General features: G+C 40.6%; 2 protein-coding genes across 2 annotated transcripts in view; one reads left to right on the top strand and one right to left on the bottom strand.

Moving 5' to 3' along the window:
- LOC138059780 (uncharacterized) overlaps positions 1-652 on the bottom strand; it is a 1,766-nt gene extending 1,114 nt beyond the window's left edge. Inside the window, exons 1-2 of the mRNA XM_068905395.1 lie at positions 608-652; positions 1-476 (exon numbers count right to left, since the gene is read on the bottom strand). The exon at positions 1-476 is cut by the window's left edge and continues 237 nt beyond it. Of these exons, the coding sequence (XP_068761496.1) occupies positions 1-476; positions 608-652 (521 nt within the window). The remainder of the gene's footprint in view (positions 477-607) is intronic.
- LOC138013520 (single-stranded DNA-binding protein 2-like) overlaps positions 1-12,500 on the top strand; it is a 93,090-nt gene that overhangs the window by 78,617 nt on the left and 1,973 nt on the right. The window lies entirely within an intron of this gene.

The raw sequence follows: 12,500 nt of genomic DNA, 5'->3' as shown, positions 1-12,500 counted from the left end.
GATACTTGCTGTTTAGAACACACATTCTCAGTAACTCTCATTTCGATAAAATTTCTGATAGTGTTCTCTATGAGGGTTTCTGGATAATGCAGGCCAGCAAAAACCATTTTGAGACGTTCGCATTCTTGATGGAAAAACTGCCAATTCGATGAGAGTTTGAAAGCACGGTTTAACATTGTCTTCAGTAGAGAATGTTTATACTTGACGTCAACATGGCTTTGATAATGCAATAAAAGCCCAGTATCGGTTGGTTTCACGTAGACCTTCGTCTCTAGTCGAGGACCATTTCTGATGATCACCATGCCAAGAAAGGGAAGCTTGCTGTTGTCTTTGAGCTCCATTGTGAACCTGAGTGAAGGGTGTATTCCATTCAGTGTTAACAAGAATTCAGAGGCAGATGAAACATCACAATGGAACTCGAAGACAACAGCAAGCTTCCCTTTCTTAGCATGGTGATCATCAGAAATGGTCCACGACTAGAGACGAAGGTCTACGTGAAACCAACCGATACTGGGCTTTTATTGCATTATCAAAGCCATGTTGATGTCAAGTATAAACATTCTCTACTGAAGACAATGTTAAACTCTCATCGAATTGGCAGTTTTACCATCAAGAATGCGAACGTCTCAAAATGGTTTTTGCTCGCCTGCATTATCCTGAACCCTCATAGAGAACACCATCAGAAATTTTATCGAAATGAGAGTTACTGAGAATGTGTGTTCTAAACAGCAAGTATCCGATGAACAAGATGCCCCCATCAGAATTGTGCTACCGTTCAAAGACCAGAAATCGGCAAATGCGGTAAGACACCAACTCAGCGATCTTAGTCGAAAGATTAATGCCGTCGTCCAGCCTGTTTATGTAAGCAGAAAGATCAAAAGAAATTTCAAGCCGAAAGAAGATAAACCTCCAATTGTAAACCAACAAAATGTTGTTTATTATTACAAGTGTGGTCTGTGTGATACTGTTACGAAAATAGTATTGCGTGACTAGCGTTACTGTCTAGACGCTTCGCGAGAGTTCGTAGTTTGTTTAATTTTAGGTTCTTGCGTAAGCGTTTCTAAATCGGTGTGTTTCGTAATCTTTCTATAATTAGATTGATTACTATTTGAGAAAGTTCTAGAAGCTTATTGTCAGAGTATATAAGTAGACGAGTACAAGTGGAGTTTTTTTAATTAGTTTTTCACAAGCAAAGACAGTTGGCATTACCCGTGTTTAGTCAAGTGTGACAGAAGCAGTGTTTATTCAAGTTGACGGTGGCCGTGTAAGTTTGTCGAATACGTGTTGTTTAGAGTTTTACTTCGTGGAAACTACGTTCATTCTGGAATAAATCTTCTTGTTGTTGTTCCGACAACTAACTTTCCTCAAAACATTCGAACTCGTAACATTGGGGGCCTGTCCGGGAGAGGAATTCATTTGTTTGCCTACTACAGAAACCAGGAAAGGACAATTCAAGAAGGAGTTACAGCTAAAGTAAGAAGAACGGTACAAGAGAGTATATTGTGTTTTTGTTGTGAAATACGTCTATGGAAATGGAAAAGCTTTTGCATATGGGAAAAGAATTTGGATTGGAAGGAGCAAAACTGCTCGAGTTTGTAGAGAAGCAACAAAAGTTAGAACAAGAAAGAAGGAGGAAAGAGAATGAAAAAGAAGAAAAACGTAGACAATTGGAAGAAGAACGAAGAAGGGAAGAGGAAGAAAAAGAAGAAAAACGCAGAAAATTGAAGGATGAACGAAGAAGGGAACAGGAAGAAAGAGAAGAAAAAAAGAGGCAATTAGAAGAAGAAAGAGAAGAGAGACGTCGAATGCTTGAGGAGGATAAAAGAAAGGAAGAGGAAGAGAAGGAGGAAAGGGGCAGAAGAGAAGACAAAGAGAGAGAAACCAGGCGACAAGAACGTGAACTAAGAAAATTAGAGATGGAAGCCGAGCTATTGAAACAAAAAGAGGTTATTGAAGCGGCAAAAAGAGAACACGAGTTGGAGATTGCACGTTTGGCTGTGGAGAATGCTGACGGGCGTCGTGAAGTAAGAGAGGATAGGGCCAAAACACCCAAGCTTCCTTCATTTGTTGATGGCAAGGACGACTTGAATGCTTATTTACAAGGCTTTGAAAGATTTGCAGCGACAGCTCAATGGAAGAAGACAGGATGCGCTTCGAAACTTAGTGCTCTTTTGTCTGGACGTGCACTAGAAGTTTATTCGCGGTTATCTGAGGAAGCAGCCCAAGATTATGACCGAGTAAAGCTAGCATCGATGAAGAGATATGACCTTATGGAGGACGGATATCGCCTTAAATTTAGAGCATCAAAGCCGGAAGTTGATGAGCGCCCAGAACAATTTATAGTACGACTGGAGAGATACTTGTTGCGGTGGCTGGAACTGTCGCACACTGAACGTTCTTTTGAAGGCCTAAACGATCTAATTGTCGAAGAACAATTTATTGACTCTTGTCCAAAAGAGTTAGCTATTCACCTTCGTGAAAGAGCCCCTGAAACGCTTGACCAGACAGCAAAAATCGCTGATCAATACTTGGAAGCTCATGGAAAGCACTCGTTTAGCTCTGCAACCAAGAAGCCGGTAGTACAGTCCAAGGCGGAAGAAACTAAGAACTTACAGAGTGATACAACAGCCCTCCAGTGTTAAAAGTGTAGTGCCCACGGACACAAAGCAATTAACTGCCCAGCTTTAGCAAGAAAGCGTTTCCTATGTGGCAAGCAAGGTCATGAGGCGAGGAACTGTCGATCAGGTGGACGGAGGTCAGGAGGCCAAGGTAAAGATGGTATCCCTGTGCAATGTGGTCATGTTAGTGCTGGCTGTTTGGTTAAGTCACAAGATCTTAACGCTACCACCGAGGAAGTCAAGTCGTGTATTCAAAATGATCAGCTTCTGTTAGCCTGTGGCAAGGAAGTCCCGTTGCTAAGTAATGCCTGCGTCGAACCCTTAACTGGAGTAAGAAGCAAGATGCCTGTTGTAAAGGGCAGAGTTGGAGAGAAGACTGTCGACGTTTTAAGAGATACCGGTTGCAGTGGAGTTGTAGTCAAGAAGGACCTTGTCGGCGAGGATCAGTTCACCGGAGATTTTAACGTCATGTTGCTTATTGACAACACAGCGAGGAAGGTGCCTATAGCAAGAATTTATGTTGATACGCCTTATCTTAATGGTCATGTAGAAGCGCAGTGCCTTTCAGATCCTATCTACGACCTAATTATTGGTAATGTACGTGATGCAAGGGATGCACAGAATCCAGACCCCAGTTGGCATAAGGCTTGCGCAGTAACTACCCGAAATCAAGCTAAGAAAAAGGATGAACGCACGACCTTGAGGGTGCCTAATACCCGTGAAAACCCTATTGTGGATAGAGAGAAGCTCAAGCAGATGCAGCGAGAAGATGAGAGTCTGCGTAAGTACTGGGATCGAGACGTGTACTAGTAAAGGGTCAAGCGGAGATTTCCTTTGAAGAAAAATCTTGAGTACTGTACCGCCTGTACAAGCATCCTTACGTGAATGGTGGTAAGCCGCTTAAACAAGTTATGGTACCTGAGAAGTTGAGACGCCCCATAATGGAAATAGCTCACGAATCGATCATGGGCGGTCATATGGGCATCAAGAAAACAACAGACAAGATCCAGAGTGCGTTTTATTGGCCTCGAATTCAAGGTGACGTCACCCGATTTTGCAAGTCCTGTGACGTGTGTCAGAAGACCGTAAGTAAAGGATCAGTGCCAAAGGTACCGTTAGAGAAGATGCCACTGATTCATAAGCCCTTTAAGAGAGTAGCAATAGATCTTGTTGGTCCTATCAGTCCCCCGAGTGAAGAAGGACACAGATATATATTGACACTGGTAGATTTTTCGACTCGCTACCCTGAGGCTGTGCCACTAAAGAACATTGACACAGAGACTGTAGCAGAGGCATTGGTAGATATCTTCAGCCGTCTAGGAGTACCAGAAGAAATCTTGAGTGATCTGGGTACGCAGTTTGTTTCTGACTGTATGAGAGAAGTCACCCGACTACTAAGCATTAAACAGCTTACAACAACACCCTATCACCCGATGTGTAATGGTTTGACGGAGAAGTTTAACGGAACGATGAAATCTATGCTGAAGAGACTGTGTAGTGAGCAGCCAAGACAGTGGCATCGCTACATAAACCCGCTGTTGTTTGCTTATCGTAAAGTTCCCCAAGAGTCCACTGGTTTTTCACCGTTTGAGCTGTTATATGGAAGAGCTGTTAGAGGACCAATGGGTATACTCAAACAGCTGTGGACGAAAGAAGTTGAGGAGCCTGAGGTAAAGAACAGTTACCAGTACGTTTTTGAATTACGAGAGAAGTTAGAAGATACCCTCGCCCATAGTGAACTGGAGAAAGCCCAGCAGAAAGGAAAGCACTATTACGACCGCAAGTCTAAAGTTAGGAAGGTCCAGTCAGGTGAGAAAGTGCTTATACTGCTACCTACCGACCATAACAAGCTACTTATGCAGTGGAAGGGTCCCTTTGAAGTTAGTTCTGTGGTAGGTCTCAATGACTACAAAGTGAAAGTAAAAGGCAAGGAGAAAGTTTACCACGCTAACCTTCTTAAAAAGTACTTTGAGCGAGAGGAGACTACAGCCGAAGGAGCAGTAGCTGGTGGAGTAGGCGCTTCGTGTGTAGACGATGCTGTCGACTGTGCAGCTAAAGCTGATGAAGCAGAGGGAGAAAACGTTGATTTTTTAGAGCTTGGTGGATATGTAGCCAAGGAATCAATCGAAGATGTTAAAACCGGACCAAATCTGACGGATGACCAACGGAATGAATTTATGGATCTGGCTAAACAGTTCACGAATTTGTTTACTGAAGCTCCAGGTGCCACAGATCTCGTTCAGCATCATATTAAACTCATTTCAGACGAGCCGGTTAGATCAAGACCTTATCCAGTACCTTACAGTATCAGAGAATCGCTGAGAAGAAATATTGCCGACATGACCAAAATGGGAGTTATTAGAGAGTCCAGTTCTCCGTATGCGTCACCTGTAGTAGTAGTGAAGAAAAAGGACAACACAAACCGCGTGTGCGTTGATTATCAGAAATTAAATAAACTAACTGTATTTGATCCCGAGCCTATGCCAACCGCTGAACATTTGTTTCAGAAGCTTAGTGGAGGCGCGTTCTACTCAAAAATTGACCTTAGCAAGGGATATTGGCAGATAACAATACCAGAGGAGGACATACAAAAAACGGCGATCGTAACACCTGACGGATCGTACGAGTTCTTGAAGATGCCGTTTGGAATGATCAACTCGGCAGCAACACTGAAGCGTGCAATGAAGAAGTTGCTAGAAGATCTAGCCAATGTTGATTTCTACTGGGATGATATATTGGTTCACACCCGTACATGGGAAGAACATATTAGAGCCCTAAGGGAGCTATTTTCGTGCCTTGTACAAGCGGGGTTCACTATTAGACCTACTTAATGCCTATTCGGTGTAAACAGTGTGGATTTCCTAGGCCATCGTCTGGAGCAAGGAATGATTGGTCTACATCAGGATAACATGGAGAAAATTAAAGATGCTCCAAGGCCTAGCACAAAGAAACAGGTGCGATCATTTATGGGTCTAGCAGGATACTACAGAGACTTTATCCCCAACTTTGCAGCGATCGCAGTGCCCTTGTCTGATCTCACACGGAAAGGCCAACCTAATAAAGTTGAGTGGGGTGAAGCACAAGAGAAAGCCTACCAAACAATCAAGTCTTACCTAACAAGTGAGTCTATTTTACGACTTCCCGATCCAGCTAAATCTTATTTATTAAGGACGGTCGCCTCCAACAGTGGAATCGGTGCAGTGTTAATGCAGAAACGTGATGAGAAGTTGTTTCCCGTTTGCTACGCAAGCAAGAAATTGATAGGTGCAGAAAGGAACTATTCCACAATTGAGAAGGAATGTCTAGCGATTGTATGGGGTATCAAAAGATTTCATCTTTATTTGCACGGAGTCTCTTTTGTTCTTCAGGCGAACCATGAACCCTTAAAGTATATGAACAGTGCTAAGTTTGCTAACGGACGTCTTATGCGTTGGGCTATGTTTTTGCAAAGTTATTCATTCACAGTTGAAGCCATTAAGGGCTCAGAGAACGTTGGAGCAGATTACTTGAGTCGTGCTGAGGAATGACATTGAACTGCCCCTTATTTAGCAATTTTTCTTGTTTAGGATAAATTTAGGAAATTTCTTCTAGAAGGGGGTTATGTTACGAAAAATAGGCGTGTGTGACAGCGTTACTTTTTAGACGCTTCGCGAGAGTTCGTAGTTTGTTTCTTTTTAGGTTCGTGCGTAAGCGTTTCTAAATCGGTGTGTTTCGTAATCTTTCTATAATTAGATTGATTACTATTTGAGAAAGTTCTAGAAGCTTATTGTCAGAGTATATAAGTAGACGAGTACAAGCGGATTTTTCACAAGCGAAAAGAGTTGGTGTTAGCCGTGTTTAGTCAAGTGTGAAAGAAGCAGTGTTTATTCAAGTTGGCGGAGGCCGTTTAAGTTTATCGAGGAAGTGTTGATCAGAGTTTTACTTCGTGGAAACTACGTTCATTTTGGAATAAATCTTCTTGTTGTTGTTCCGACAACCCTGCGTTCAGTTTAGTTTGTAAACTAACTTTCCTCAAAACATTCGAACTCGTAACAGATACAGACTATGTCGGCTTCACGAGTCGACACCTACATCAACGTGTGGAGGAACATAAGCGATCAACAATCGGCTACCACGTAAAGGACGAGCATGGAGGGGATCCGGATTCCATTGGAAACAACTTTGAAATTTTAAAGAAATGTCAGAGTAAACTTGACTGCTTGATTTTTGAAATGTTTTTTATTCGCAAACTTAAACCAAATCTGAACAAACAGAGTGACTCGATACGCGCGAAGTTATTTACTTAGCGTTTCTTCATGCCGCAATTTTTATTCTTTTGTGTGTGTGTATTGTTTCTATGCAGATATTTTAGAGTTTTGGTCAGTATCTTATTAGCATTTTTGTAATCGGTTACATATATTTTAGCGCATTCAAAAATTGTTACTGTTTAACTTGAAAATGACCGTCGAACGGTCGAAACGTCGTTGTTTTTTAACGTTAACTTTTATAGTGAAATAGGAGATAGATATTAATTTAAGTACTGTGCCACGTGTTGGCATTGTGCAGTCGAATCAGGCATCATGTGGTCTTTTTGTCACGTGCTGATTTTCAATTGTATTTTTGGTGCAATGCGGCGTTAGATTCATAAGGTTGCCCCTCTGTCGGAAGAACGCTTCTTAGGCAAAAGACCAAAAGAGAAGCTATATGAAACATTTTTCTTCTGTAAGGTCTTGGGAAAGCAAGAAACAGTTTTCGGTGCGCGAAACGGGATAAAACCCAGTGAACAATTCAAAATGCTTTAGAATTACGCCAATCAAATAATTGTTTAGTTAAATAATATTGATTAAAACAGGTCTTCTTACAATCAAGTATAACAAAAAAAAATCGAAGGAATGCATTCAGGGTCAAGAATATTTTTTTAAAATAAAGGATTGCACACTTCGTGTATAGGAAGAAAGTATGGATTTATTTCGTCACGTTACCTGTCATTTAAGAATTAAGTCAGGCAAAAACATCGGCAAAAGGAAGAGTGGGGCGTTCAATAGTAAAACTGACAGAAGATCTCAATTAAGCTCACCCCCACCACCAACGAAAACATTCGAAAGTAGTGAAAAGAATATAAAAGCTAACTATAAAATGAAACTTGTTTGTATCCTAATGGCAAGAATCGCCTAACTTTCTCCCTCTAAATATCTCTGAAATTTTGGCTCTCTATATACAGTAAGGGACCCTTTGACAGATATCTTCCCACAGCTTCAAGAAAAAAAAAAAAGAAGCGACTTTTAGGTTGTCCTCCAAGTAAAAATTCCGAAGTAAATTACTCGTTAAAGTTTTTTTTCCTTTTTCGTGAACTAGTCCCACTCCATTCTCGCTTGGACCTATGAACAATTCTATATGTGCTTAAATAAATGACACCCAGCTTCCCAAGTAAATCAATTCCAAATGGTTCATATAAAATGATACGGAGGGGGGGCGACATGCATTAACTTTGGAGAAACTTCATCAACAAATATTTTTTTCATTTGCTGATAAAACTCCGAAATCGCGACTACGAATACGAGTTTTGAGTTTCACTAACTGTTCTAGTATATTGGAAATCATTGACTATATTAGCGAAAGCAGACTACAGCGGTAAGAGAACAGATTTAAAGAATACTTAATTCCGATAAATTTCATGCTTGAAATGGAATGAAGATAGCATTATCGACGTTACAGTATTCGCTATTAAAATTAGCTTCTCATGATTTCGGGATTTTATCACCAAATTAAGGGATTAGTTGTTAATGAGTGTTACCCAAAATTAATGCATCTCGACCCACCCTGGTTCCTTTATCAAATGCTAAATGGAACAAATAGTGCAGAAACTGTATCAGCATGTCGGAAAATATTCCCTAGGCCTACCCACATAGGAAGCAGAGAGCACAATAAAAATAATAGGTCTCAAAAAAGCCCGACTGCCGAATATTTCTTACTGGTATTGCATGGTATTCCAGACTAAACATAATAATAATAATAATAATAATAATAATAATAATAATAATGATGATGATGACGATAATGATAATGGTGATGATGATGATGATGATGATAATAATAATAATTATAATAATAATAATGATAATAATATAATCAGTTTAGCTCACCGAGTGTTTGTTACCCTTTATCTACCGCATTAATAAAAAAAAAATGGTTCCAAATGTTAGTTTATTTGGGAAAAGAACAAAGATAAAACAATCTTATAGTTAATCAAGAATTACCGGAAACTGCCACTAATCTCATCATCAACACCCCTAGAACTTCGTGCATTTACTTCTTGCCTAAAATTCACAAACCCAACAACCCAGGTCGACCTATCGTTTCTGCCTGTAGTTGCCCCACCGAACTCATTTCTAGCTACTTAGACAGGATTATGACGCCTATCGTCAAATCTTTGCCATCATACATTAAAGACAGTACACACGCACTACAAATTTTCCGCGATTTCAATTTCTCCGGCCAAGACAAACTTATTTTCACCATGGACATTACATCTCTATACACAGTCATTCCTAACAGCGAAGGTCTTCAAGCACTTAAACACTTCTTCGATCAACGCACTGTCAAAGAACCTAGCTCGGAAACGCTCCTCCGCCTTGCCGAACTAGTTTTAACGCTTAACTGTTTTTCATTCGCCGGCAACTATTACAAACAAATTAATGGTGTAGCGATGGGCACAAGAATGGGACCTAGCTATGCCAATCGTTTTGTAGGATATGTTGAACACCAATTTTTTAATCAGTACAACGGCCCCAAACCTGAACTCTACGGCCGCTACATCGACGACTGCATCGGCGCTATTTCATCCAGCAGAGAAGAACTCGATCAATTTATAACCTCCGTCAACTCTTTTCATCCGGCTCTTAAATATACCTGGGAAATTTCGGAAACTTCATTGGCTTTCCTAGATATCAAAGTTTCTATTAGAGGCAACGTGCTATGTACTAGTGTGCACTACAAACCTACTGATTCACACAGTTATTTGTTGTATTCATCGTCACATCCATCACATGTCAAGAACTCCATTCCTTATTCTCAATTTCTTAGACTTCGACGTCTATGTAGTGATGACTCCGATTTTTCCAGCAAATCAGAGGAGATGTGCCAGTTCTTCGAAAAACGTGGCTATCCTGTCTCTGTGGTCAAAGCGGGCCATCATCGCGCCCAACAATTTGATCGACAGTCGTCACTACAAACGTCACAGAAAGATAAGAATGACAGAATTCCATTCACCCTCACTTTCCATCCTCACAATCACGCAGTCAAAAGCATCATTCTTAGTAATTTTAAATTACTCCAAAATGATCCCGAGACTGGTAGAATCTTTTCGCAACCTCCACTTATTTCATTCAAACGCGACAAAAACGTAGGCAACTTTTTAGTTAGAAGCGCGCTCAAAACCAACGAGCAACCCGGCACTTTCAAATGCGCGCGCTCACGATGCAAAACTTGTCTCTTCATTGTTAACACTAGCAAGATATCGGGACCTAAGCGATCAGTTAAGATCACCGATCGTTTCACATGTACCTCCGCAAATGTCATGTATTGCATAACCTGTACCTTATGCAATAAATTATACATTGGCGAGACTGGTAGACGACTAGGCGACCGATTTCGCGAACACTTTCGCGATGTTGAGAAGAATGACAAGGATGCATCTAAGCCAGTCGCTCGCCATTTTAATCTGCCTAACCACTCCAAAAAACACATGGCTATCTGCGGCCTTTCCCTACATCTAGGTACGACGGAAAGCCGCAAGAATCTGGAACAAAAATTCATCTTTCAAATCGGCACCCTTAATCCTCACGGTATTAACGAACGCTTTTCATTTAACTAATATATTCCTATTTTTCACGTTGCCATGTTACCACCAATAGCGTAGCTCCTACTCTACTATAAAAAACTACACGTAACCCATAATCCCTCGATTCGCTCTGACGAAGGGCTAACGCTCGAAACGTCAGCTTTTAGAATCTCTGTACGGTGGTCAATTTACATTATCAACTCCGTTGATAAACCAAATTTTTGTAAAGATAAAACAAGTCTTGTTTTCCGCCAGGGAGTTTTCAACTTGTAACCTAAACTGCAGTTGTTTATTTAAACGTAGGAGACTGTATTGATTGGGATCTTGGAATGGAAAACGGTTTAATCCCAAATGAAAGGATAGAGGTACCCAGTTTCATCGTGAATGCTCCGGGCAGTTTTGGTAGATTGAATGAGGAAAGAGGATCATGGTGTTCTGAGGGTGATAATGAGTATCTGCAAATTGGCCTACAGTCGCTTCATGTAATCTGTGCTGTGTCCACTCAAGGGAATGGGGCCATCGATTTTCCTCCTTCGTGGGTAAAGACTTACACCCTACAGTCATCTATAGACAAGAAAACATGGACAAATTACACAGAAAATGGACTTGTTAAGGTGAGTTACAAAGTTGTCGATATACCAAGGCATAAACGTTTAAGCCGGTGGACATTTAGTTTATAATCAATGATTACTTCATGTCAGTACAAGATGGAATATTAAATTAAAAGTACTTCTTGCACTAAATAACGTCATGCAGATGATAGCGAAAGTGCGATTACTTTTTTGCTTTTGTTGTTCTTCAGCGTAATTGGTTTTGAGGTGAAACACAGTTAAAAGGTTTTTTCTCCACAAAAACTAATTATATTGAAGACAAAGTTAATGGCATCGGCGCAGGCCGTATCCGCCAATTCCGCTACTTTGTGTATTGGATATACTTTCCTTGCTGTACTGTGTGTGAAACGTGTTTAGTAAATTTATGTCCGCCCAATAGACGTGGCTTTTTCCAATACTCATGTTTGTAATGTTAAGACGGTGTGCGGCCTAATCGTCCACAGTAAACCTAATCGTATATTTCTCTCGTGTCTGTTGCGCAGTGAAACTGGAAGGTATGCTTAGTCGTTTAGCTATAGATCTCAATTATAATTATAATAATGTATGCAATTTTTTTATGACGCATAAGTGGTAAGAAAAAGAAGAAAAATATTTGACCTGTTGTTCTCATATCACAAGCAAGTGATAACTTGTATTCCTTCTTTGCTATTCATTGGCATACTTTACACTTAAGGTGGCTCAAACCAGTTTCAACACTTGAAAGAAACGTTCATATTAGAAGGATTCACACTACAACACTTTATCACTTAACAGCAATGTTCTTGTACCATATCAAACACCAATTATTGCTGTCATTTTTGTGACGTAAAAAGTTACAGTGGCAACAGCTACTCATATCTCAAAAACGAACTCAGTGACCCCCATTTTTTATTTCTGAAATGTAATCAGCATGCCAGAATGAACTTTCTGCATTCACAAGTGAGCTCCGTGATTTCAGTCATTATAGTCCTATTTGGGGCTCTCATTTGTTCAAAGAACTCTTCGAGCGGATGTCTAAAGCCATCGTCAAGTGATGGAAATGTATTTGGGTATGAGATATGGCAATTTTTAAGAGATTTCTGGCTTCCAACATCTTCGACTTGGCTATTCAGTGCAAACTTGGAGTTTATTCATAACGGGGGCGTTGTTACCGAGCTATTGTGTTCACGGGCTTGGCATGCAAACTTTTTCTCCATTGTTTGCGCCAACTCATCTTCGTTTAATGGACCACTGGTGATCAAACTATTGTGTTCACGGCCTTGGCATGCAAACTTTTTCTCCATTGTTTGCGCCAACTCATCTTCGTTTAATGGACCACTGACTGAGGCGACAAAGGAGACCATGTGCCTACTATGGTGATTCAGTGGTGACTTTTCATATTGTATTGGATGTTTGTGATTTGGTATTTAAACTTAATCCGGGCCCGACCGGAAATGCTCACATAACCTCCATTGTTTCATCGCGAATTGAGAG

This window comes from Montipora capricornis, chromosome 8, assembly GCF_036669925.1.
Source record: "Montipora capricornis isolate CH-2021 chromosome 8, ASM3666992v2, whole genome shotgun sequence".
Lineage (NCBI taxonomy): Eukaryota > Metazoa > Cnidaria > Anthozoa > Scleractinia > Acroporidae > Montipora > Montipora capricornis.
This window is presented reverse-complemented; position numbering and strand designations above follow the sequence as displayed.